This window comes from Erinaceus europaeus, chromosome 3 (assembly GCF_950295315.1).
Source record: "Erinaceus europaeus chromosome 3, mEriEur2.1, whole genome shotgun sequence".
NCBI classification, from domain to species: Eukaryota; Metazoa; Chordata; class Mammalia; order Eulipotyphla; family Erinaceidae; genus Erinaceus; species Erinaceus europaeus.
The window spans coordinates 156,838,974-156,865,150 of NC_080164.1; the positions used below are offsets into that span (position 1 = coordinate 156,838,974).

The 26,177-nt window shown below is 42.8% G+C and overlaps 1 protein-coding gene across 2 annotated transcripts in view; it reads left to right on the plus strand.

Moving 5' to 3' along the window:
• Nucleotides 1-25,013, plus strand: part of RELL1 (RELT like 1) — a 70,925-nt gene extending 45,912 nt beyond the window's left edge. For both annotated transcript variants that reach the window (XM_060188225.1, XM_060188226.1), the window contains 3 exons: nucleotides 3,826-4,062; nucleotides 8,197-8,335; nucleotides 22,244-25,013. In XM_060188225.1, coding sequence (XP_060044208.1) covers nucleotides 3,826-4,062; nucleotides 8,197-8,332 — 373 coding nt within the window. In that variant the 3' untranslated portion in view covers nucleotides 8,333-8,335; nucleotides 22,244-25,013. The remainder of the gene's footprint in view (nucleotides 1-3,825; nucleotides 4,063-8,196; nucleotides 8,336-22,243) is intronic.
• The last annotated feature ends 1,164 nt before the right edge of the window (nucleotides 25,014-26,177 follow it).

Consider the following 26,177-nt stretch of genomic DNA (forward strand, 5'->3'; position numbering starts at 1 on the left):
AAATTTTTAATTGAGGAAAATGATGGTTTACAAGATTATAGTTGTCATAGGGTTACAGTTTCATGTTTCCCCCAAATATGTGTCAGGATGCTACATCCACCACCAAGGTGAACACCTATTCTTGGACCCCTTAACTGATCACTCTAGGAATAACATTTGTCATCTGTAAGATGGTAATAACCGCTGTACTAACTTCACTGAATTATAATGGGGAATAAAAATCATCCTGGGTGAGCCAGCAAAACAGCTCACCTGGATAGTGCAGCTGTTTCATGCTCAATACCCAGATTCTAGCCCAGGTCTCTGTTTCTGTCTATCTGAAAAAGTCAGCCTGAAGCAAGGAAGCCTTGGTGACTAGAGAAAAAAAAAATTACTCTGGACATTGAAATAATTGAAAACCTCCATGAATTATGACAAGTACTTAAAAAACCTAGTTTGTGGACAACCTGCTAAGTCCTTTTTTGTACCACTAGTTTATATTTATTATTATTATTATTATATCACTGGGGCTCTATGCCTGTTGCCTGTACTGCAAATCCACTGCTCCTGGTAGCTATCTTTTTTCTCTTTCATTTATTTATTTGACAGGAGAGAGAGAAATTGATAGGGGAGGGAGATAGAGAGGAAGAGAGGCAGAGAGAGATACCTACAAACTTTCACTGGGTTCTCTGGGGACTCTTCAGGGCCACCTGGAGGTCAGGGTAGGTTCCCAGGAGGAGGGCTATCCAGCCAGGCAGAGAGATGAAATGGGCACTTGTGGCCAGAGAGGGGCCAGGAGTGAAGCACAGAGATATGCACCCTGGAAGGCAAGTTGGGACCGAGTGACAGGGAGTTTAGACATTTTTCTACTTCCTCTGTGAGTGGTGCACACCTAGGACATCTTAGTTGATGTTTAACACACGATTGTTATGCCAGCTGTGGTGAGTTAGTGTCAGAAAATTGTAAGGATGTGGTTGAGCTTGGCAGGGCTTGATCGGAGGAGTGCATCTATCCTGTTAGTCTCTCTCTCTCTCTCTCTCTACCAAGAGATTGAGCAAGGAGGAACAGGAGTAACCCCTAAGGTGTGCCTCACCCTATCAGACTCCCTGCCACACAAAGCACCCCACATTCCTGATATTATAGCTGTTGGATAAAAAGAAAGGGGGAGATGTTGGGAAATTGTTAAGCTAGCTCCTCCTGCTCCACCCTGCATTCCTGATACTATGGCCTATCTACATAATCATTGTTTTGCCTGAAAGATCCCCACCCATTCCATTCCTTTGATCTATCTTCTTTCTAGATCCTCCCTGCCTCCAGGGTATTAATTAATACCACTAGTTAAAACCTTCGAAACAGTTGCTAAGGAAGTTTCTACCTTCCCAGCGCCCTTTTGCCTTTCTCCACCCCTTTCCCAGCCATTTCCATTTCTGACTTGCCACTTCCAGGTCTATCCTATAAAAGTGATGTCTCTGATCACTAAAGACATTGCATTGCCTAGCCCGCCACGAGCTTGGTTCCTGAGTCATCTATCCCCCGCATAGCTGAATAAGTAGCAGCCCAGGATGGCTCCAGTCGAGTTCTCTCCAACCCAGAGTACACACCCGGGAAGAGGCACCCCCATGCTAGCCCGACAAGTTTGCATGTTAGAAGGAAAACTCAGTACCAGAAGGTCTGTTTAGGATCTAGTTCATGGCTTTGGATAAGCTGTGGTTTGCCCCTGTTCTATCCCTGACCACAGACACCTGTTGTCAGCACCCCATGAGCTCATGGCAGCTTTGTCTCCATCCTCTCTGTCTAGTAAGCAGTGCCCTGGTATTTGAGTCATAGAGTCCCTGGGTTTTGTGCACAACAGACACTTGATAGACATTCACTGAAAGAATGCTGATAGACTTCTGAATTCACCTTTCTGTTTTATGATGTTATCTTGATGTTCATTTTCACCAGAGAGCTGTTACTGGGAGTTTGTATTTTAGCCATCTGAAGAGCCTCTAGCATGCTTTGACCCTCAGTTATAGTTGAGACTACTGAGATGATGGACTGCACTGCTCTTTATTATACCAGCTGGCCAGCTTTTCAGCAGCATAAAGGCTGTTTCATCCTGTCATATGACTTCCGTGTGCCTCTGGGGCTTTTGGCACAGTCTCAGGTGCCATGCTGCTACTTCTGCCACCCCATCTATCTCTTATGCCAGACGGCTGGTACCTGGTCAAACTGTCTCCATCCTGTTCAAAATGCTTCTTTTCTGGAGAACCAGATGTTTGGCATGGACACTTCTTTTTAAAAGTAGCCAACATCTCTAGCCTATATCCTTCCACTTTTTATAGTTTACAGGACCTGGCTGTATTGCTTTCAGGTCATGCAAGTAGTTGCCTCTGCTTTTGAAGTGCTACAGGGTGGCAGCTAAGAACAAGCACATGGCTTCTGGAGTCAGACTTTCCAGACTGGGGCCTCAGAATTTTTACTTACTGACAGTGTGACCCCAGCCAAGTCATTTAACTACTCTTATCCTTAATGCTGTCTCTCTTTCTCTCCCCCCCTCCCCGCTTTCTCCCCCAAGTTTTGCTGAGGGTTCACACAAATAAGTGATTCCATTGCTTTCAACACACTTGACCTTCATTACTCACCACTCCCCCCTTTGTTTTTCAAAGAGAGAAGAGACAGGAAGAAAGCAATAACTCACAACATTCCTCCACTCCCCCACTGCTCGTGAAGCTTCTCCTTTGCATGGTATTTTGTGGTGGCTGGTCAGTTTGAACCAAAGTCCTTCTGAGTGGGTTGTCTCCTGGCTTCCCTCAATTTAAATGAGCAAATTAGTTACTAAAACTAGTGGAAAAAAAAAGAGTAATGCCCACCTTGTGGAATTTTATAAAGTTAATATAGACAAAATACTTATAGAACCATCAACTGTTTTTATTATTACTAATATCAATACCATTAACATCTTTTTTACATTTTTTGTAATTTTTTTATTGGGGGATTAATGTTTTACATTTGACATTTCTCAGTTTTCCACATAACAATACAATTCCCACTAGGTCCTCTGTCATCCTTTTTGGACTTGTATTCTTCCCCCTCTACCCACCCCAGAGTCTTTTACTTTGGTGCAGTACACCAACTCCATTTCAGGTTCTACTTGTGTTTTCTCTTCTGATGTTGTTTTTCAACTTCTGCCTGAGAGTGAGATCATCCCATATTCATCTTTCTGTTTCTGACTTATTTCACTTAACACGATTTCTTCAAGAGGAGCATCACTCTTGACATGTAACCTAAATGCTTTCTGTCTCATGCCATCTTTTTTTTTTTTAGAGAGACATAAAGAGACAGGTGAAAGAGAGAGAATGAAAGAGACTATAGCAACAAAACTTCCTTCAATGCAATATGGTATTTGGGCTTGAATCTGGGTCATTCACATGGCAAAGCATTGCACTATCCATGTGAGCTGTCTTATGCTATCAATCATTTGATGGAATTTAAGTTGTATTTCTCTGGGGCACATAGACTCAGGGTATCTGTGCTCAGAGATACAGGGTGTGTATGAGAAGCTAGCATGCTTGCCTGAAAAAGAGCATCTTCAAAGCCATGTTTATTTCCAGCCAGTTAATTCCATCCTACAGGCGATAAATTGTGTTGCTGTTTCAACAAGCTGTCATAGCCTGGTTGTCATCCAATGAATTTTTCACAAAGCCTGTTTGTATACTGGAAAAGGAGTTGCTTTTTTTTTGTTTGTTTTGTTTTGTTTTTCTTCCCTTAGTTTACACCTGCTTTTTTCTATTGCAGGGGGAGAGGTTACATTAGCTGGCATTTCTTTTTAAATAACAGTTCTTTTCCTTTTTCTTCCCTCCTTAGTCCTGTGACACCCAGCACTCCAGGGAGCCCACCTCAGAGTCCTGGGCCTTTGTCGCCAGGAGCCACCCCAGGGAAGCATGTCTGTGGCCACCACCTGCACACAGTGGGCGGTGTCATCGAGAAGGACGTGTGCAATCGGTGTAGGCACAAGCGCTGGCACTTCATAAAGCCCACTACCAAGTCCAAAGAGGGCCGCCCAAGGCGCCAAGGAGAGGTCACTGTCCTCTCTGTCGGCAGGTAAGATCCTGTGGCTGCTTTGGGTTTGCATGGGTTTTGATTGTGATGGTGGACTTGTACCTAACCACTGAGTAAAGAGGATATTTTCTTAAACCTGGCTCTGGACTGTTTTAAGTTCTCTGGCCTGAATCCTTAAGCTTTCAATAGCAGATGAACCCTAGGAGGTATTAGTTACTGCTAGGCCAGATGCTGAATATATTAAGGTAAAAACTGAATTTCTTGCTGTTACTGTTCTCTAGAGATGGATGAATGGACGGGCAGGCTGACAGAAAAAGTTACTATGAAATTTGGATCACATGATTACAGAGGTTGAGAATTCCTAATATTTCTCTGTCTATGAGCTGGAGAAGCAGACATGCAAATATCCCCACTCAAGCAAAAAGAATATATTCAGGCCAAGGAAGTGACTCAGAAATAAAGTGTGTGCTTGCCTTGCAAGTAGCTGTGAGGCTTTGGGTTTGATCCCTAGCACCACAGAAAAATGATAGAGCAGTGCTCTGGTTTGTCTCAAAAAAAAAAAAAAAAGTTTGTTATATTCAGGATTAGAGGATGTTCACCTATTTTGGGAGTTTACTTATTTATTTATGCACCCATGTGAGAGAGAACCAGGACATCACTCTCCTAGTATCCTGCTGCAATTAGAACTCAAGAGCTCATGCATGCAAATCCAGCACTTCACCACTCCACCTCCTCCCATGATGCACTGTGCGGCTATCTTGGTGAAACCACGGGATCTTCTTTATTTAATCAACCAGTGAAAATGCTGATCTCTTTTAGAAATGGTTTCATGGTCATGCACAGAAATGATTTTACCAGCTACTTGAGCATCCCTCGGCAGGGCTGGTTTAGTTGACACATGCAGTCACACTTGGTCTAACAGATAAAGCCCAGATCTCACTTATATGCAGAATGGGAGTTTGAATTTCACTTATGGAAAATTTCAAGTAGATAATTGAAGAATCAGTGGACAGCTCAACAAATACCCCAGCAAACCCTAGGGTCAAATTCTTAGGGGCCTTAGTTTCCACTTTATAAAACAGAGACTTTAATATTCTCCTTGTTGGTTTGCTGTGTGGACTAAATACAGCGCCTCATGTAATGTTTCTGTGCCAGTTTTTGGGGTACTTAGGCACTCAAGAACTGTTGACTACTATTAGTAGTCATATTTTAATTTGGTTGAGTTTCATCATGTGTTACACAAGCAATGAAGAGAAGACTTCAGGACTGTTTGCCACTTAGCAGCAAAACAGCAGGACCCGTGACCATACTGTTTTATTAAGAGGCAGAGTCATGGGAGTTTATGAATATAGAATGTCATGAGAACCCGTTGCCTGTTTGGACAAAGTGTATTTTGTTTGCTTTGAAAAAAAAAAAAATCTGCTGAAAAGTTCAACTGTGACAACTGAGATTCATCATGGCTTTTTTTTTTTTTTTTTTTTTTAATGCCCCAGCTCCTACTTTCTTGGATGTAAATTATTCAGGCTGTTTTTCAGCATGCATTAGGTTTATGGTTTCGGGGCCAGGTGGTGGCGCACCTGCTTGAGCACACATTTTCCAGTGTGCAAGGACCCGGGTTCAAGCCCCTAGTGCTTGCCTGCAGGGGGAAAGCTTTGTGAGTGGTGAAATAGGTGTCTCTGTCTGTTTCCCTTTCTATTTGCCCCCTCCCTTCTCAATTTCTCTCTCTCTCTTTTTTTTTTTAATATTTATTTTATTTATTTATTCCCTTTTGTTGCCCTTGTTGTTTTATTGTTGTAGTTATTATTGTTGTTGTCGTTGTTGGATAGGACAGAGAGAAATGGAGAGAGGAGGGGAAGACAGAGAGGAGGAGAGAAAGATAGACACCTGCAGACCTGCTTCACCGCCTGTGAAGTGACTCCCCTGCAGATGGGGAGCCAGGGTTTGAACCGGGATCCTTATGCCAATTTCTCTCTCTCTATCCAATAAATATAGCTCTTTTTTTTTCTCCACCCTCACATTGGTGCTCTCACTTTGGATAAAGGCAAATTTAGAGAGCTTTAAAGCAAGTTTCTTTCTCTCTCCCTCCCTCCCTCCCTCACCTCCAGGGTTATCGCTGAGGCTCAGTGCCCACACTACGAATCCACTCATCCTGGTGGCCATTTCTTCCCCATTTTTTGTTGTTGCCCTTATTGTTCTTGCTGTTGTTGTTGTTGTTGGATGGGACAGGGAGAAATCGAGAGCGGGGAGAGATAGACAGCTACAGACCTGCTTCACCGCCTGTGAAGCGACCCCCCTGCAGGTGGGGAGCTGGGGGCTGGAACTGGGATCCTTATGCCCGTCCTTGCACTTCACGCCTTGTGCACTTAACTCACTGCACTACCACCCCGCCTCCTCTTTTTTTTTTTTTTTAACCAGCTTTGGCATATAGTGGTGTTGAAGGTTGAATCTGGGATCTTGGAACCTCTGACAGGAAAATCTTTTGCATACTCACTAGCCTATCTTCTTGACAATAGAGAAATTTGATATTTTGAAAGACTAAAGGGACTTGATGATGATGCTCCAGAGAAAGTAAAATTGAGTTAAATTAATGTTGCTTTTTTTGTAATTCTTTTTCTGTTTGGTCACTAGGGCTATTGCTAGGACTCTATGCCTGCACAATGACACCAGTGTTCCCTATGACCTTTGAACCCGGGTCCTTGAGCAGGGTCACACACGCAGTATCCCTGGAGTCTCTCTCTCTCTCTTCTTCATGAAAATCCCTTCCTCAATGTTTCCCTTAATCCTTGGTGAAAATTAATCCATTTTTGCTTTGAAAAGCTAAAACAAAACATGAAAACCAGACACAAAAACCCAACTGCTGACTGATACTGATAAATTATAGTTGGGCTTCTCAGTCTATGTCTGTCTAAAAATAGAACTCTCTGAAAGGTGAATCTTGACTAAGAAAGCCATTCTCTAGGGAGCAATTTGGATACATCATTGTGATTTGCAAAGTAGTTGTGCTTTCTTTGTGGCTCTATGTGGTTAAAAACATCAAATGTTGGGAGCCGGGTGGTAGCGCAGCGGGTTAAGCACAGGTGGTGCAAAGCACGAGGTTCGGCATAAGGGTTCCGGTTCAAGCCCCCGGCTCCCCACCTGTAGGGGAGTCACTTCACAGGCGGTGAAGCAGGTCTGTAGGTGTCTATCTTTCTCTCCCCCTCTCTGTCTTCCCCTCCTCTCTCCATTTCTCTCTGTCATATCCAACAGCGACAATAATACCAGTAATAACTACAACAACAATGAAAAACAAGGACAACAAAAAGGGAAAAATAAATAAATACTAAAAAAACTTTTTTAAAAAGGGAAAATAAATAAATATTAAAAAATTATAACAAAAAAACATCAAATGTTAAAACACATGTTTTTGTTATAAACCACAACTCTGAGGCTGTCTTAACTTCAAGTGTCCATGTTCTGTAAAATACATTTCCCATGCTCTGTAAAATATCCAGCATAACCTGTGATGTGTGAAGATAAAATTAGTTGGAAAGTCCAGTAGGGGACATTTTCTGGGTGCTGGGGGATGAGTAGCCTATTGAATATGTTGTCTTTCATTACTGTCCTTACTTTTGACTACATTTTATTTGGCATCTCCTAAGTGGTTGATTTTGTTTTGAATACTTTTATTATTAGTAACTTAAATTGGTTTACAAAGTTACACAATTTCAGAGGTATAGTTTCACACCCATGTATGTGTGTGTACAGTCAGCACACAACACACCAGAGATCCTATACTCCCCGCCCATAACTACCACAGTTCTCCCAGAGTCTAAGAGGTAATGGCTACTATTTTTTAAAAGTGTTTCCTTTAGGTTTTTTTTGTGTTCCACATATGAGCAAACCATTCAGTCATTGTCTTTCACCTCCTTTTTTTTTTTAAATTCATTTACTTATTTCTTCAATAGAGATAGGATATTAAGAGGGAAGGGGAGATAGGGAAGGAGAAAGAGAGACACCTGCAGTACTGTTTCACCACTTATGAAGCTTCTACCCTGCAGGTGGTAACTGGGCCTTGAACCTGGGTCCTTGCACATTGCAACATGTACACTCAGCTGGGTGTACCATCATGCAGCTATATGATTTTATTTTGTTTGCTGGAAAAGCAAAGCTTACCACATTTCCTCTTTGCCCCCTCAGGTTTAGAGTTACAAAGGTGGAGAACAAGTCAAATCAGAAGGAGCACAGAAGTTTGATGTCTGTCACTGGAACAGAAAGCGTCAATGGGGAAGTGCCTGTAACACCCGTGAAGCGAGAGCGTTGTGACACAAAGTAGTAGGTGAGTCCTGGCTGGGGACAGTGTGGGTGGGGTGGGGCTTGGTGAAAAGGAGGTGCTGGGAGTTTCCCTGGGGACTTTTCTAGGATCGGGATGACATTCAACAGAGAAACAGAATGCTTTCCTACAGCCAGCGGACTGTCAGGGGACTAGGTTTGTCATGTGTCCAGAGCTTCCTATAAGATGGCCGTAAGCTTGGGTACCTACACAGGTTGAATGCTTATGCACAGAGAGGATTACTTGCATGCAGAGTGTGGACCCATGGGGATTGGAAGAAATTTCTTAATCTTGCTTTCTATTTGCTTCTCTCTTAAAAAAGCAAGTTGTTTGGCATCTCTTTCCTCCTCCTCCTCCTCCTCCTCCTCCTCCTCCTCCTCCTCCTCCTCCTTCTTCTTCTTCTTCTTCTTCTTCTTCTTCTTCTTCTTCTCCTTCCCCTCCTCCTCCTCCTCCTCCTCCTCCTCCTCCTCCTCCTCCTCCTTCTTCTTCTTCTTTTTATAAAAAGGAAACACTGACTAAACCATAGGATAAGAGGGGTACAATTCCACACAATTCCCACCACCAGAACTGTGTATCCCATCCCCTCCCCTGATGGCTTTCCTATTCTTTATCCCTCTGGGAGTATGGATCCAAGGTCATTGTGGGATGCAGAAGGTGGAAGGTCTGGCTTCTGTAATTGCTTCCCCACTGAACATGGGCATTGACAGGTTGATCCATACTCCTACTCTTTCCCTAGTGGGGTGGGGTTCTGGAGAATCGGAGCTCCAGGACACACTGGTGGGGTTGTCTGTCCAGGGAAGTCTGGTTGGCATCATGGTAGCATCTGGAACCAGGTGGTTGAAAAGAGAGTTAACATACAAAGCCAAACAAATTGTTGACCAGTCATGAACCTAAAGACTGGAATAGTGCAGATGAAGAGTTGCGGGGGGGGGGGGGGGGGATCCTCCATTTTGTAGATGGCTAGTAGGCATATTTAGTTATATTCCAAAGGGCCTGTGGCTATAGTAGGTTTTTGTTCTTTTTTTCTTTTTCTTTTTTCCCCATAGCCTGAAATCTGATAAGCAGGTGAATCCAAGTTATTGTCTGGGGACATGATATCATGGCTGGAAAAAGGACCAGAAAGCTGGATTAGGGAAGAGAGTAGCTCCCAAATATGGGAGAGGTGTATGAATATTGTTGTGTAAACCCCATCACTTTGAATTGATCTGGGGCCCATATTCAGCTTAGGAGCCTATGTGACCTCTGCATCCCTGTAGATCTGAGCTCACATTCTGTGGTCAGTAGGAATGTTCCAAGCTGCCCCGATATCAGGACCCATCTTCCTCAGGTGTAGCATAGAGTAGTCGTCCATTCTCTACCGTTGTTGATCCAACTTGAGGGAAAGGTCCTCTGGTGGCCCCACAAAGGGGTCTATTGTGTTGTTCCTGATAGAGATGACCAGTAACAATGGAGAGAGGGATTTATTTGAGGTCTAGGCCCATCATGTCTGTTTGGGAATCTCAGGACTCCATGAATAGTGCCCCAGCTGATGGGGTAGCCTGATTGTGACTTAAGAGTCATCATTAAAGTATGCCAGTCTCTTGCCTGGCTTTTGCAGTCTTTGCTTTGATAAGGTTAGCTTTGGAGTGAGTGAGAGAACTGTAATAGGAAGTAGGTGAGGAGGGTATCTTAGTGTAAGTAGACACTATTTCATTAGGAACTTTATACTGACCCACTACAGATTATTGTGCACTTTTGCTTTCAGGTATATATTTTGCCCCAGTTTATGGATATGTGTGAACATATGCTCTATCTCATGGGACCTGGTCTATATCTAGGTTTTGGGACTTTGTTAGGAAGTGAACCACCTGGAATGGAATTAGAGAATCCTATGAAAGGAAAGGTCTCACCCGAGTAATGAGGGTGAAGGGTTGACATTCTATGCCTGACGTCTCTGGACACAGTCTGAAGTGAAGCATGCTGAGGTGGTACTCGTTGCTTTGATTAGGTTGGGATCGGTGGATGCAATATCATTTGGTATGAATTGAGAGAAGCATGCAGGAAAGTGTTCCCTACCCTAGAGGTCCCAGGACTGGGGGAAATATAGGCTCTGTAGTGGAAATGTGAGGTTCCTGTTGTCTTAGGGTTTAAGAAGACAATAGATAGTTATTGCTATAATAACATTATTTGGCAATTGGGTTAACTTTGAAATAATCCCTTTGTTAGGATTTGCTGTATCATACACAGCATCACCATAATTTATGTCCTTTGACATTATTTGTATATAGCTGTGCCACCAGTTGCTTCTGTTCTCCCTGGTCTAAGCTTTTAAGAGAGTCAACATATCAAAGACTCAGCCTATGTATTAAAAAGACTCAGTCTGTGCTTTAAAAAGTTTGAGACATTCAATCAAGTTTTCCCCTCATATTAATTAAATAGTGGTTTATATGAATACAAATTAATAGGAGTGTACATAAACACCATTCCCACCACCAAAAGACTGTGTCCCATCCCATCCTCCCCTGAACCCCCCTACTCCCCCCATGTTCCCCCGCGTACTCCGTGAAACTGAACATCCACTCTCACCTTCAACCCCCCCCCCCCCAGGGTTTTTACTTTGGTGCCCTACTCCGTTTGGCATTCTCTTTATCTCCTGACTCTGTTAACCCTGCTTCCATGGCTTGAATTCTTTTTTTGTAGCTTGATCTAACTTGCTGTCTACCTGATTTATTTTTGGCAGTGTAGTTAAAATGGTCTTTAAAAAAAAAAAATAGAGAGAAATGCATTTTGATTTCTTCCTAGAAGAATAAGCTTTTGTTCTCCAAAGTTAAATAAATCGATTTTCTTTCATTCCCCCAAATGCCAATGCCATGTCTTTATTACTACTGGTGTTTGCTTTTTTTTTTCCTTCTTTTTAATAAATTGTCACAGGTATTCAACCATCATGTTTTTGCTGCATATATAATCCTATCTCCATTCTAAAATACTTAAATATGTACTATTTGATTGAGATTTGTTAAGTTCACATTATCAGCATTTTTTAAAAATCACCTGTTTGGTCCATGAAAGATGATGAATGACATAGTGGGGGTTGTATTGTTAAATGGGAATCTGGGGAATGTTATGCATGTACAAACTATTGTATTTACTGTTGAATGTAAAACATTAAAAAAAAAAAAAAAGAAATAGCTAGATCACACTGCATTCCCACTCAATAAAAAAAAAAAAAAAAACCACCTGTTTAATGAGAGAGAAAGCCAAAATACTATTCTGTCATAGGTGATGCTTGGGATTGAACTCAGGGACTCATGAATGCAAGAAATGCATTCTACTCACCTAACAACCTCTCTGAACACTCATAACAGTAGTTTTATTAACAGTATGTGTGGTGTCAGGCAGAGCTGAGCATTGCTCTGGCATAAATGAATAAATAAATTTAGATAATATGGGATTGTTGGTGAATTTAAGTAGATCTGAAGTCAGTCCTTGCACAAAGGTAAAATATTTACTAAGTGTTTAATATCACTAATAGCTGTCATTCCATTCCTAATGGCCTTAACTACTTACTAGACCATTTCTCAAGCATCAGCTGTACCTTCTGTAAATCCCCTTTACTACTTCTTCTATTTATTTATATTATTATTATTATTTTAACCAGAGCACTGTTTAGCTCTGGCTTATGGTGGAGTGGGAGGTTGAACCTGGGACTTTGGAGCCTCAGGCATGAGTCTCTTTGCATAACCATTATGCTATCCTCCTTGCCTTCTGTCTGACTGTCTGTCTGTCTGTCTGTCTATCTATCTATTTTATTGTCAAAAGGGTTGTTGCTGGGGATTGATGCAGACACTATGAATCTACTACTCCTGGCGGCTACTTTACCTGTGTTTGTCTGTCTGTCCCTCTGTCTATTTTATTTGATAGGGTAGAGAGAAATTGAGAGAGGTGGGAGAGAGAAAGACAATTGCAGACCTGCTTCATCAATAGTGAGGCACATCCCTGCAGGTGGGAAGTGGGGGATTCAAACCTGGCTCCTTGTGTACGGTAATCTGTGCACTCAACCAGGCATACCACCACGCACCCTGACCCCCCCCCCACTTTTTTTTTGCTGTAACAGTCCATATCTGACCCACACATATTTTTACTTTTTAAAAAAATTTATTGGGGGATTAATCTTTTACATTCGACAGTAAATACAATAGTTTGTACATGCATAACATTTCTCATTTTTCCACATAACAGTACAACTCCCACTAGGTCCTCTGTCATCATTTGTGGACCTGTACTCTCCTTCCCACCCACCCCAGAGTCTTTTACTTTGGTGCACTACACCAACTCCAGTCCAATTGAGACATTTATTAAAAGACATTACAACTCAAACAGAATGGGTATATAGGACCAACTGGCTTGAGTTTGTAGTTGCTGTATACTTGTTTATTTTAATTGAAATCTTTTCATTATCTTTATTTATTTATTGGATAGAGGCAGCCTGAGAGGGAGTGGAGTTATAGAGAGGGAGACAGACACACCTGCAGCCTGGCTTCACCACTTCAAAGCTTTCCTTGAACCTGGGTGCTTGTGCATTGTGATCTATGCACTCAACCAGGTTACACCACCACCCGGCCCCTATTTATTTTAATTTTATTAGTGACTTAATATTGATTTACAAAATTATAAGATAACAAAGGTATAATTCTGCACTATTCCCACCACCAGAGTTCTGTGTCCTCATTCCTTCCACTGGAAGCAACAGTGGTTTTTCCGATATACTTGTTTATTTTTAAGACTTATTTATTCATTTTATGAGAGATGAAGGGAATGGCAGGGATGAAACCTGGGTGCGAACATCTGCATGTCCTGTGTTCTGCTGAGGGACCTACTTGGCCACCATACACAATTTTCTCTCTATTTATTTATTTATTTGCCTTCAGAGTTATCACAGGGGCTCGGTGCCTGCACTAAGAATCCACTGCTCCTGGAAGCTATTTTTTCCCTTTTGTCGCCTTTGTTGTTTATCATTGCTGTTGCTATTAATTTGTTGTTAGTATTATTGTTGTCACTGCTGTCATTGTTGTTGGATAGGACAAAGAGAAATAGTGAAAAGAGGGGAAGACAGAGACGGGGAGAGAAAGACCTGCGGACCTGCTTTACCGCCTGTGAATTGACCCCCCTGCAGGTGGGGAGCTGGGGGCTCAAACTGGGATCCTTACGCCGGTCATTGAGCTTCACTCCATGTGCACTTACTCCGCTGCGTCACTACCTGGGTGCTCCTCTCTTTTTAATTTTTAAAAATTATTCTTTTTTTTTTTTGGATAGAGACAGCCAGGAATCAAGATGGAAGGTGGAGATAGAGGGGGGAAAGATAGAGAGATATATGCAGCTCTGCTTCACCACTTGCAAAGCTTTCCCCCCTGTAGGTGAGGAGTAGGGGCTCGAACTAGGATCCCTGTGCTCAACTAGGTGTGTCACCACCTGGCCCCCACATTTTTCTCTACATCCTTGCCAGCACTGTTTCATCTGTTTAGTTGATGTGAGTCAATCGTGTGCCGTGTACATTTTTAAAGGGTGAAAGGACCACTTTGTCTGCCTATGTGGAAAAGCTGTCCCATTGAGTCCATTTTAAGGTATGAGTGGAGTGAGGTTTGACATCTGTCCAGGACCATTGTGCAGTGGTTGTGCAAAGAATACACAGAGTGGGGGTTGTGGCAACTCAGTTAAGCATTCATATCACCATGCGCAAGGACCTGGGTTCGAACCCCAGCATGGGGAGCACTTCATGAGTGCTGGAGTAGGTCTGCAGGTGCCTTTCTCTCGCCCTCTCTACCCCACCCCCAATTTCTCTCTGTCCTGTCAAAATTAGAAAGGAAAAAAAAAAAAGGCTGCCTGGAGCAATGGATTTGTAGTGTAGGTGCCAAGCCCCAGCAATAACTCTTGTGGTGAAAAAGAAAGAAAGAAAAAAAGGAAGGAAGGAAGGAAGGAAGGAAGAACTGGTAGGATTGGTGAGATGAGAAAACCTGAAAGAGGGACAGATATAAATGCAAACTTGCAAGTTAAGTCTCCACTTTACATTTTAAAGACAAAGAAGCAGGTGCAGAGGGGTTACATTTAAAAAAAATTAGTAGTGATTTAATAATGATTGACAAGATTGTGGGATAAGTGGAATACAGTTCCCACCACCAGAGTTCCATATCCCATCCCCTCCATTGGGAGCCTCCCTATTTTTTTTAATTGTTGTTATAGTTATTATTATTTTTGTTATTGCTGTCATTGTTGTTGGGTAGGACAGAGAGAAATGGAGAGAGATGGGGAAGACAGAGGGGAGAGAAAGACACCTACAGACCTGCTTTCACCGTCTGTGAAGCGACTCCCCTGCAGGTGGGGAGCCAGGGGCTCAAACCGGGATCCTTATGCCTGTCCTTGTGCTTCGAATCATGTACGCTTAACCTGCTGCGCTACCACCTGACTCCCAAGTCTCCCTACTCTTTATCCCTCTGGGAGTATGGATCAAAGATCTTGATGGGGTGCAGAGGGTAGATGGCCTGGCTTCTGTAATTGCTTCTCTGCTGGACATGGGCGTTGACAGGTCGATTTAGGATTACTTTTTTACTGACTGACTGTCTAGGTAGTGAAAGAGCTTGCATGGGGAAAAACCTTGACTCCAAAGCTCATGTGGTCGGTTCTGGTTTATTATTATTATTCCTGATTTACTAATGAGAGAGAGGCAAGAAGAGGAGGAGGAAAGTGAGGAAACCAGAGTATTACACTGGCTCATGCGATGCTGGGGATTGAATCCAGGACCTCATGCTTGAGAGTCCAACACTTTATACCCACTGTGCCACCTCCCAGGCCGCAAGCAGTGGTTTGGACTTTGCTTACTCCACCATGGGAGAAAAATCCTCCATCAGGTTAGCTCCTAGTAGTGATCACCAAGCACTGGCTCCTTTGGTTCCCTAAGGAGATTTCTGATGCCATTTGGGTGTTAGAGCTGGCTGGATCAGGTCCAGGCTTGTGAGCTGTTCTGTTTTCTTGTGGGTAAGATGAAGATGACAGACTCTGTGATTGCTAATTGAGGGAAATTCAGGCACAGTTAATCTGGTAAGAGTAGTTGCAGAGCCCACACTCTGCCAGGTACTGTGCCAGGCTTTGGGACTGCAGAATGTGGCACCGTGGACAGAGCGGGCACTGCTCTTGCAGACCTCCTGTTGTCCTTTGTCTAGTAGACTTTGCTCCCCTGTGCCTGTGGCTCCTGTGTTCCAGAGTCAGGCGGCCCTGGGAGGTTATGTATGTTGTTCAAGGTCATGCCAGCAGTTCATTTCAGAACCTGACCTTGCACTTTCTGATAATTCAGTCGTTTCATCTTCTGAAAAAGAAGTGAGATCATTTTTTAAAGTTGAAAAATAAATAAAATATGCACACAGTGAAATATTCAAAAAGGAGGAAAGGCTGTAGGGTAAAAGCTAAGTCCTGATAAAAATGGAAGGACTGAGCTTCAAAAGTACAGTGGCTGAGCACTGGGTTCCATCCTCGGCATCAAACAAAACAGAACAAACAGAAAACCAGATTTCTTTTAAAGAATATTTTGTTTATTATTTTCTTTAGATAGAAGCACAGAGAAATTGAGTGGGGAAGGAGAGATAGGGAGGGAGATACCTGTAGCATTGCTTCACCCTCCCACTCCCCTGTGAGGCTTCTGCCCTGCAGGGCACCAAGGCCTTGAACCCAGGTCCTTATGTATGGTGACATGAGTGCTCTACCAGGGACCAGTCTCATCATTTATTTTTTTATTTTTTTTTTTTACTTTTTCCTGGGTAGCCACAATGATTTCCCCAGGGGTTGGCCCTGCCAGTGTTTCTAGTTTTTTATATTTCTCTTCTGTTACCCTGACAAGGTGGGAAGCAGAGAAGTAGGGGACGAGGAGATTTTAGACACTGCACATGTCCAGACCATGACTGGTACAGTGAGGGGAAGGGAGGGAAGAAGGGGCTTTGAGCTCCTGGGTCTAGTTGCCTGGGGCAGGGTTGCTGTTTTCCCATTATTGATTGTGTGGCCTGAGCAAGTAGTTAAGACTTCTGTTCACTAAATCTGCCCAATATGAGCCAGGGTCTCCTCCCATGAAGACAAGCTTCATTCTGGACTTGGGTGTCATTACAAAGACTGACTTTTGCCTCAGAATGTTTGGCACTGCAGTGTATGGTGGACATACAGAAACCTTCTGCAAATGTCAGCACAGATGTTAGGAGTCTGTCTTTCCCTTCCTTGAAAGGAACACATGTTCTTTGAAGTTTTCACAGCCTTTGCTCATTCATCTGGTCAGGCTTTTACTTTCTGGGTGACATTCTTCCCCCGCCCCCACCCACCCAAGAGTACTGCTCAGCTCTAGTTTATAGTGGTGCTGAGTACTGAGCCTGGGACTTTTTTTTTTTTTTTTAATTGGAGGATTAATGTTTTACAGTTGACAGTAAATACAATAGTTTGCACATGCATGACATTTCTTAGTTTTCCACATAACAATACAACCCCCACTAGGTCCTCTGCCATCATGTTCCAGGACCTGAACTCTCTCTCCCCCCACCTACCCAAAAGTCTTTTACTTTGGTGCAATACACCAACTCCAGTCCAAGTTCTGATTAGTGTTTTCTCTTCTGATCTTGTTTTCAACTGTCTATGCGTGAGATCATCCCATATTCATCCTTCTGTTTCTGACTTATCTCACTTAACATGATTTCTTCAAGCTCCATCCAAGATGGGCTGAAAATGGTGAAATCACCATTTTTAATAGCTGAGTAGTATTCCATTGTGTGTGTGTGTGTGTGTGTGTGTGTGTGTGTGTGTGTGTGTGTGTGTATCACAACTTGCTCAGCCACTCATCTGTTGTTGGACACTGGGTTGCTTCCAGGTTTTGGTTATTACAAATTGTGCTGCTATGAACATAAGTATACAGAGCCTGGGACTTTTTGGTAGTTGAAACCTAACAGTCTTTTTGCATAACCATTCCTGTTAATCCTGTTGTTTTTTCTTCCCCAGCCCAGGCTTCTGTTTTAAGGGACCAGCTCTTTTTTCCCTGGTAGATCCATTTGAACAGAAATAGTTGGTGACCAGAACCAAAGCAGAATAGTGGGGTTGTAGCTTTACCTTTATAACTAGAATTGAGTATTAGGTGGTGAGCTCTAAAGTCCTGAGGTAACTTTTTTCTTCTTTCTAGATCAGTCTTTTCTGAGGTTCTTATATCTTTTTGTCTGTTTTCTTTGATGAGGGGAATGGTCACACTTGGGCTCTCTGGAGTCTTTTTTTTTTTTCTTTCTTTCTTTCTTTCTTCTTTTTTAAGCTTTAAATAGGAGAGAAGAGGACCTGGTATTTTCTTTCTTTGTTCCTTCCTTTCTTTTTTTTTTTTTAAATCTGTATTTGCTATATAAATGGTTTGTTATAAGACTGTAAGATCAGAAGGTATAGCCCCACACCCACTGTCAGAGTTCTCAGTCCTCACCCTCCCACTTCCCAAAGGTAACGGCCTTACTTCTCATGTCTTAAGTTTGCTTGCTTCTGTTTTGCTTGGATTTCTTTTGTGTTGTTGTTGTTCATGTAAATCAGCTCTCTAGACTCCACACATGAGTGAAACCATCTGGTGGCTGTCTTTCATCTCTTTACTTATCTCACTAAGCATAAGCACCTCCAACCAAGGGATTCTTTTTAAAAATATGTATTCATTTTGGGCCAGCGAAATAAGCTCACAGTGGGAAATGAGCAAACCATGCAGGAGGTTCGACACCAGGTCCCAGGTGTCTTTAACTCTAGGTGGTCTTTCCTCGCAGGCAGGTGTTTCCCTGATGGTTGACGGCAGCTGTGAAGGCTGACTGCTGTCTTTTGTTGATCATGTGCTAGTGCAGAGGGCGAGCCAGAGCTGCATGTGAGGGCTCTTAACAGAGCTTGTGGGACCATGAACTTTCTTTCTCCTGCTTACTTCCAGCCATTTGTGGCAAGAGCTTCAAACAGCAATTTGCGCTCTTCAGTTTCTGCACACAGCACAGTTTTGATCAGCTGTGGAAACAGGTGTCAGAGGAAGGCAACGTGATTGTTTAGGAGAGAGGACTGGTGGATGTCAGTCATAGCCATAGGTCACCTGGGAGGGTACTGAGCATTGACCATAACCCATACCCCTCAGCACCCCTGTCAGGGAATGCTCTAGAGAGGGTCAAAGCTCGAGAGAGAGAAGGGTGTGTGTGTGTGTGTGTGTGTGTGTGTGTGTTTCACAACTCCCCCTTTTTACTTTATTATATTTTTTTATTGCCATCAGGGTTATTGCTGGGTCTCAGTCCCTGCACGATGAGCCAACCATTCCAGGTGGCCAATTTCTCTATTTATTTAGGTATTTATTTTTTTATAGAGTCAGAGGAAAATGGGGGGGAGTAGGGAGGGTAGAGGGTGAGAGAGAAAGAGAGAGAGAGAGAGAGAGACACACACACACACACACTAGCAGCATTGCTTCACTGCTCATGAAGCTTCCTCCTTGCAGGTGGAGACTCCAGGGCTTGAACCCAGGTCCTTGCACATGGTGACATGTGCACTCTACTGGGTGCACCACCGCCCAGCCCCCACAACTCATTTTGGACCTTCCAGGTTCTTCCTCCAAGCAACAATGTTAAGAGGAAATGTCTTAGAAAAGGATGAGAGGAATTTTATCAGCAAACAGTGCATCCCCCACTGGGAGAGAGATTCTGAAGAGGAGCAGAAGTCAAGTGCTTTTTGGGTTTTGTGGTCTTAGTCCCCTGCCTTCCCTCCACGCCCTGCCACATTCATGATTGTCCATTTCCTGTTTTCACGGGCTAAGTTCAGTTGTTGTGATTGTTGATCCCAAGTAGGTAAAGGTGGGTTATAGTGCTCACCTGGTAAGTCAAAGGATCCCACATGATTTTTATCGGCCAGCTGGCGCCTTCCACCAGAGAGCCTGTCTCCAGGGCTTTTTTTTCTTTTACTCCAACAGTAATAGGGGTCTGGGTTTGAAAACAGGTGTCTGGCTCCAGAACCCTCAGTTTTAACCTAGCCTGGAGTCTGCACCACTCCCTCAAGTCAGTCAGATCTGTGCCGAGATCTCTAATGTGGGAAGTTTCTCCTATATTGGGACCAAAAAAACTCTCATTTTAAAAGAAAATTCATTAGTGCTTTAATATTGATTCACAAAATTACATGTCAGCAGGGGTATAATTCCACACTGTTCCCACCACCAGACTTCTGAATTCCCAGTCCCTCCATTGGAAACCACCACAGTTGTCCCAAGGTTGTAGACATGGGTTAACTATCATCCCTACAACTCTCTGTCCATATTTGCACATAACTGCCCCATTTTTCATCCAGGCCCCACCCTCTCTTTCCCTCTAAGCCACACATGACCTTATTACTACATCCAAATGTCCCTCCATTTTTCCTCCTCTCTCTAGGTCCTGATGGAGCTGGAATTCAGAGACTTCTTATCCTCTTCCTCCTATCACTTCTCCCCCTCTGGGACTATGGATCAAAATTATTTTGGGGGTGCAGAAAGTAGGAGTTCTGGCTTCTGTAATTGCTTCTCTGCTGGACATGGGCATTGGCAGGTCCATACATATCCCCAACCTGTTTCTATCTTTCCCTAGTTGGGTAGGGTTCTGGAGAGGTGAGGTTCCAGGACACATTGGTGAGGTCGTCTGCCCAGTGAGGTCAGAATGGCACCACTGTAGCATCTGCAACTTGGAGGCTTGAAGGTGGCAGGAAATAAAGTGAGACAAAATGGCTAATGAACAGGAACCAAAAAGTAGGAACAGAGCAAGTGAGATTAGGGATCTTAGGGTAGAAGGAAGCTAGGAAGCCCATTTTAGGCATGTTTCTAGGGCCCATGACTATGGTAGTTTTTGATAGCTAGTTTTGATAGCTAGTTTTTGAGTTTGATAGCTAACATGAAGTTGGATAAAGATATTGTCTGAGGAAATAGTGTCAGAGTATAGAAAAGGGCTAGGTAGTTGTATTAGGGCAGAGACTAGCTCCCATTCTTGAAAAGGGCTCAAAAACTCTTACCACATTCTTAACCTGCCCCTCCTTCCTCACCATTGACCTGCCTGTTCCCCAGGATGCAGGAGTGTCTAGGTCTGAGAGCAGACACATGAGAATAGCTGAATAGTTGTTTTCTAAGTGGACTGATTTTACTGGGAAAATTATCTTTAGAACTGTACTTTTTTTTTTTTTTTTTTCTTTGAGGGAGCTATATGTGTCCTTTACCTAACCTAATTAGGAGTTCTCTTTCCTGACTACTAGGACAGAGTGACAGAACAGGAAAATACAAATATTATCAGACTATGTCTTGAAACATAAGCTGTAACATAATTATAAAGTAATACTTAAGATGACATATTATTAACTTGTTGTTTTTTTCTTTTTACTTTAATACGAGGGGGAGAGAAGGACTGAGACTAGAGCACTGCTTAGCTCTGTTTTATTGTAGTTCCGGAACCTTTTTGGATAACCATTATGCTATCTCCCTCACCCATGACTTGTTACTATTTCTTCATTATTCTTTAAGTTGGTTTCTTTCCTGTTTTTGTTTAGTAAACACAAACTTGGTAGATAAGAAAATGCTTTGTTCCTTAGTCAGTGTAGGCTGGAGTATATGTTTCAACATACATAGGTATCTTGAGATTTTCTACCCCATCCTGGGTCACTCTAGTTTTTAAAATGGGAAAGTAAAGATATATGATTGCCACTTAGATGAGATGACTGTGCAAAGATCAATAAAACCCCTCTGAGATGTGGGGAACCCTATTACCGATCTATAAGAGGACTTGTTTGTAACGTGTCATCGTGGACCCATTGCCAAGAAGACTTAAAAATATAACACTAAGCAGCCCGAGAGGTCTGAACTTCGGACTTAATGGCTTGAGGTCCCATATGCTAGAGTGATTCTCTGGTTTCTTTTACCCCCCTCCCATTAATGAAACAATAGATCTATTTAAAAAAAATTAAGTCTGCAAGGTAGAATGAAGTTGTAAGCTTGAATGTGTCAGCAGCACTGTATTCCTACTTGCCCAGGAAAATCTGAGTCAAGCGCTTTGTGTGCTCGTAACGATGCAGAATGCCTTCAGAGACTGGGGCCCAACACAGAGAAGTTCCCTGTGATTGAGTTTGTCACTCTGAATTGATAAGAGAACACACAGGGAGAAAGCCCACCTGTCACCTTAGAAAGCAGATTAAGAAACCAGATGGTGATTCACCCAGTAGAGAGTACCATATGTGAGGACCTGGGTTCAAGTCCTTGGTCCCCCTTCTGTGAGGTGGAAGTTTCACGATCATTGGAGTGGTGTTGCCAGTATCTCTCCTTATCTGTTCTCCCTCCACCCCTTACCAGAGCGCTGCTCAGCTCTGACTTGTGGTGGTGCAGGGGATTGAACCTGGGGCTTTGGAGCCTCAGGCATGAGAGTCTCTGCATAACCATTATGCTTTCCACCCCTGCCCTCCGTCTGTCTCTTACCACAGTATGTATGTATGTATGTATGTATATGTGTATATATGTATGCATGCATGCATGTATATGTGTGTGTATGCATGTATGTGTATATATATACCAGGAATGGTGGAGTTGTGCAGATCCTGAGCCTCAATAATAATTATGGTGGAAAAAAAAAGTGCAGGTTAAAATAACATATATCATCAGTCCACTGGATTCTCAAATTCTGTTTTTCCTTGTGTTTTTTTAAAGCTTAATGGGGGCCTTCCAAAATGTGGTGCTTAAGTTTCTTTAGACTGAGTTCTCTAGAGCTCTGTCATGGGGAAGGAATGCAGGAATGGGGTGGGACAGAGTGAGACTAGATTACAATTCCTCTGAGTTTTAAAATATTTAGGCAGATTAGTAGCTCTTAAGATGTTTACTTCCCTGATGGTTTACTTTTTTTTTTTTTGCTTGTTTGTTTTCTCTTACAGGAGTGATCATCCTTTGAAGAACTCTAGGAGACTGAAAACCTCTGAGATCTGAAGCTGCCTAGGGGATCTTTTAAAAATCTTTTGTACACCATTGTATCATCCGCAGGCATATGGATCAAAGCTGGAAGGGAGTGTTCTGTCTGTGCTAGACTGAAAACCCTGTATGTCAAAAGAAAGAAAGGAAGGAAGAAAGAGAGAAAGAAAAAAGAAAATTCTTATATCAAAATAGCTTGGGTTTAAAGCATCTGATGGTATTTACTACATTTCCAAGGAAGGAAAGTTTTTTTTTAATCCCTCATCCCATTCTCAGCTACCACCTTTCACCACACCCCCATTCCTGTGTTGGTGTACACAACACCCCCATTCCTGTCTTGGTGTACACACAATTTTCCCAGTATGCTGGCTATGGACAGTGGAAGTATTCCTGTGCAGTCTGAATGGTGCTCTGCGTGTGTGCCTGTGAGCATGTGTACGTTTCCCCCAACTCTTACCTTCCACTTTGCTACCTGCTGTAAGATGTTCTTTGGTGTGACTGTTACAGAAGATGAAGGTGAATCTCCAATGGTGAGAAGCCCGTGAAGATCTCTCACTCTTGAGCAGAGGGATTAATGCCCCAGGTGGCTGTGGGGTCACATAGAAGGAACCAGTTGCTAGGCTTTGAATTCCCAGATCAAGAATTCAACATTAACTCCCGCTAACCCCCTGTGCCATTCCCACATCACCTCAGAATATCGAGGGGCTTTTCTTTAACACACTAGGTATTCAAAAATTCCACTGCTCCTGGTGGGCTTTTCCTTTTAACTTGACAGAGGAGGAGAGGCAGCATCTGTTGTACCTGCTGCTGCCGTGTGGTGCCAGGGCTGGAACCTGCTACCTCATCCATGGTGAAGTGTGCGTCCTATGTGTCGAGCTATCCCCTACCCACAAGAGGTCATTTTTAACTTGAGCCAAGCGCTTACTGTATAGTCAGTGAATAAAGGGGATGGGGAGAAATGGTTTAAAGTCACAGGGATGGGGGTGGGGTTCCTTGTTTTGACAACCTAAGTCCAAAACAAACCAAAAAAGCTGGTAAAAGTTGGACCTGCTTTTCCTCTGGCTTATTTTCCTTGGCATACTTCCTTTTTTCCACTTAGTGCTCATATATCTTGCCTTTTTAATTAAAAGAATTATCTGTTAAGAGTCGGGCAGTAGTGCAGCAGGTTAAGCACACATGGTGCGAAGCTCAAGGACAGGCATAAGGATCCCGGTTTGAGCCCCTGGCTCCCCACCTGCAGGAGAGTCACTTCACAGGCGGTGAAGCAGGTCTGCAGGTGTCTTATCTTTCTCTCCCCCTCTCTGTCTTCCCCATCTCTCTCCATTTCTTTTTGTCCTGTCCAACGACGGCATCCATAACAACAATAATAACCACAACAACAATAAAAAATTACAAGGGCAACAAAAGGAAAAATAAAAGAATTATCTGTTATTTAAATTTGTGGTGGCTGTGAGTAAACGCAGGGCCTCAACACACAACACATGCATTCTGCCACTCCACCCCTGACCCTGTAATGAGGAAGGCTCATCATTGAAAAGGTTCTTTGAGGTGTCTTTCCCTTGTAGGCCTAACATACTCTACTTTTTTTTTTATTATCTTTACAATTTATGAAACATCTGCTAGAATCCATAGGCGAAGTTAGTGGTACATTCACGGTCATTTTAGACAGAGGGGCGAGGAGTCCAGCTACAGGGAACTTGCCAAGACCCGTATGTGGGGTCACGGGCATTACTTCTGAAAGAAAAAACTTCTCATTGCACTCCCAAAAGATGTCTATAAAATGTACTCTCAAGTATTTACTGTATATCTATTCATTCTATGTCTGTTTCTGGCATTGAACTAAAAACCAAACAACAACAACAACAACAAAAAATTAACCTTTTAAATGAATGGTAGGATTAAAGTTCATGTGAACTTTTCACAAAAAATTTTATTTACATGTAAACCTACATATACACAAGTGGACTTGAAGGAGGTCAGTTAAAAAAAAAAAAAGGATTTTTATTGAGGTCCAGAAACTAGCAACATAGGAATTTCGGGTGTGTGTGTGTGTGTGTGTGTGTGTGTGTGTGTGTGTGTGTGTACACATTAGTGTAAATAATGTATGTATGGTCTATATCAATAGTTTTATTTTATTTTTTAAAGTAAGCATTATTTTTACTTTAAAAATACTGTGCCCTCAGAGTGGCGAGGGGTAAATGTAAGATAGTCTTTTCAGCTTTAATTGTCTTTAGAGTTTATTCAGGTTAGAGCACTTTTTCTTTTAAATAGCAATACAGCAGGCAAAGGAATACTCAAAAATATTTAAAATTGTATTTATACGAAGAGTACATTTTAAATATATTGTAATACTTGAGCACTTTTTGTCTGGCTGGCTTTCGAATATGCCAAAAAGTTAAACGTTAAATCTTTTCAACACAGAAGCTTTTTACTGGTTTATATGGTCTAATGCAAATCCTTAAGTGTTCCCAAAGCCACTGATGTTTACAGGCCTTGTGCTTTTCTTCCTTCTCCAGAAACACTGGGAAACCACAGCAGACTTACTCTGTGCAACACTAACAACGGACGTAGCTTCCGGTCGTCACCAATCGAGTTGGCTACCACCTTGATGTAAAAATTTGTAAAGGGAAAATTTTCACCGTTTTGAGTGTCAAAATGTATTTTTAACTGTCTGGTTTGTACTTTTGCGACTTTTGTACTACCAAAGCAGAGTTAAAATAAAATAAAAATGTTAAAGTTGTCTTTTGTGTGTGTGTGTGTGTGCCTGAACGATTCAGTGGTTACTGCCCAGTGTAGCACTGTGGTCATTTAATTTGTAGGTCTTAATATTTCCGCACCTAGCTCCTTGTGTCTGAATTGGCAAGGGATTGATCATTTAAATGACCGACTTCCCTGGAACCTGGGGCCTCAGCATGTAAGTCCTGCACTCAGCTCACTGAGTCATCTCCCAGCCCACCCTCACTGAATTTTGATGTGAAATCTCTGCCCTCATGTGCATTTGTCTTCTCTTGTTTGTTTCAAAAACAAGATGAATAATGGATGTAGTGGGAAAATAGTTTTTGAGATTTTGGTGAGAAGAACCCCAGTATATTCTGGGGAGGATGCCAGAAATTCTCCCTGGCCCTTCCTTTGTTAGTAGAGGGGTCCCTTGGAGAGACAGGTCTTGTTCTTCATGTATTAACCCTCTTGCCATGGTCTCTAGCACAGGAAGGCAGACAGGTCGGGGCAGCTTTGCTTTGCATCCTTCTGAGTGCACTAGGGCAACAGAAAGTGGTCGAGCACCTAGCACCAGACTTGCGACAATTACTTCAGCCCTTTTCCACCATTGGCTGGTCCAGCATGAATTTGCCAGAGAGACTACCTGGCCTTGTATGTGCCTCTGTTTCCTTGATATGGAGGCTTCCTTAATCTTAATCTGATAGAACAAAAAGGTGGGAGTCCTCCCTCGAGTTCCACTGAGGACCAGGGGTGTTAGGAGTGGGCTCCCACTAGTCAAAGGGAACTGGATTTTGTGTCTGAGGAGCCCTTTTGTCTGTGGCATAGGTATGTATATATGTATTTTTTGTTTTGTTATTACTGGGACTTCACTGTTGCAACTTTTTTTTTTCAGATAGACACACCCAGAAAGGGGAAGGCACCACAGCTCTGAAGCTTTCTCCAGTACAGTGGGGGCTGGGCTGGGCTTGAATCTGGGTCCAGGTGAGCTATTTCGCTGGCGCAGGGACCTTTTTCCAAAACACTTTGCAAAGGTCCTCAGCTCCTCGCTGTGATTTAGGATAATTTCAAACACCTGACAGGACCTGGCCTCTTTGTCTTCAGCAATCTGATTGACCAGCAGGTGTCGCTGGTGCCAAGACAGGTTGCTCAGTCACCATGCACGGAGGTTGCACTTGCTCCCTC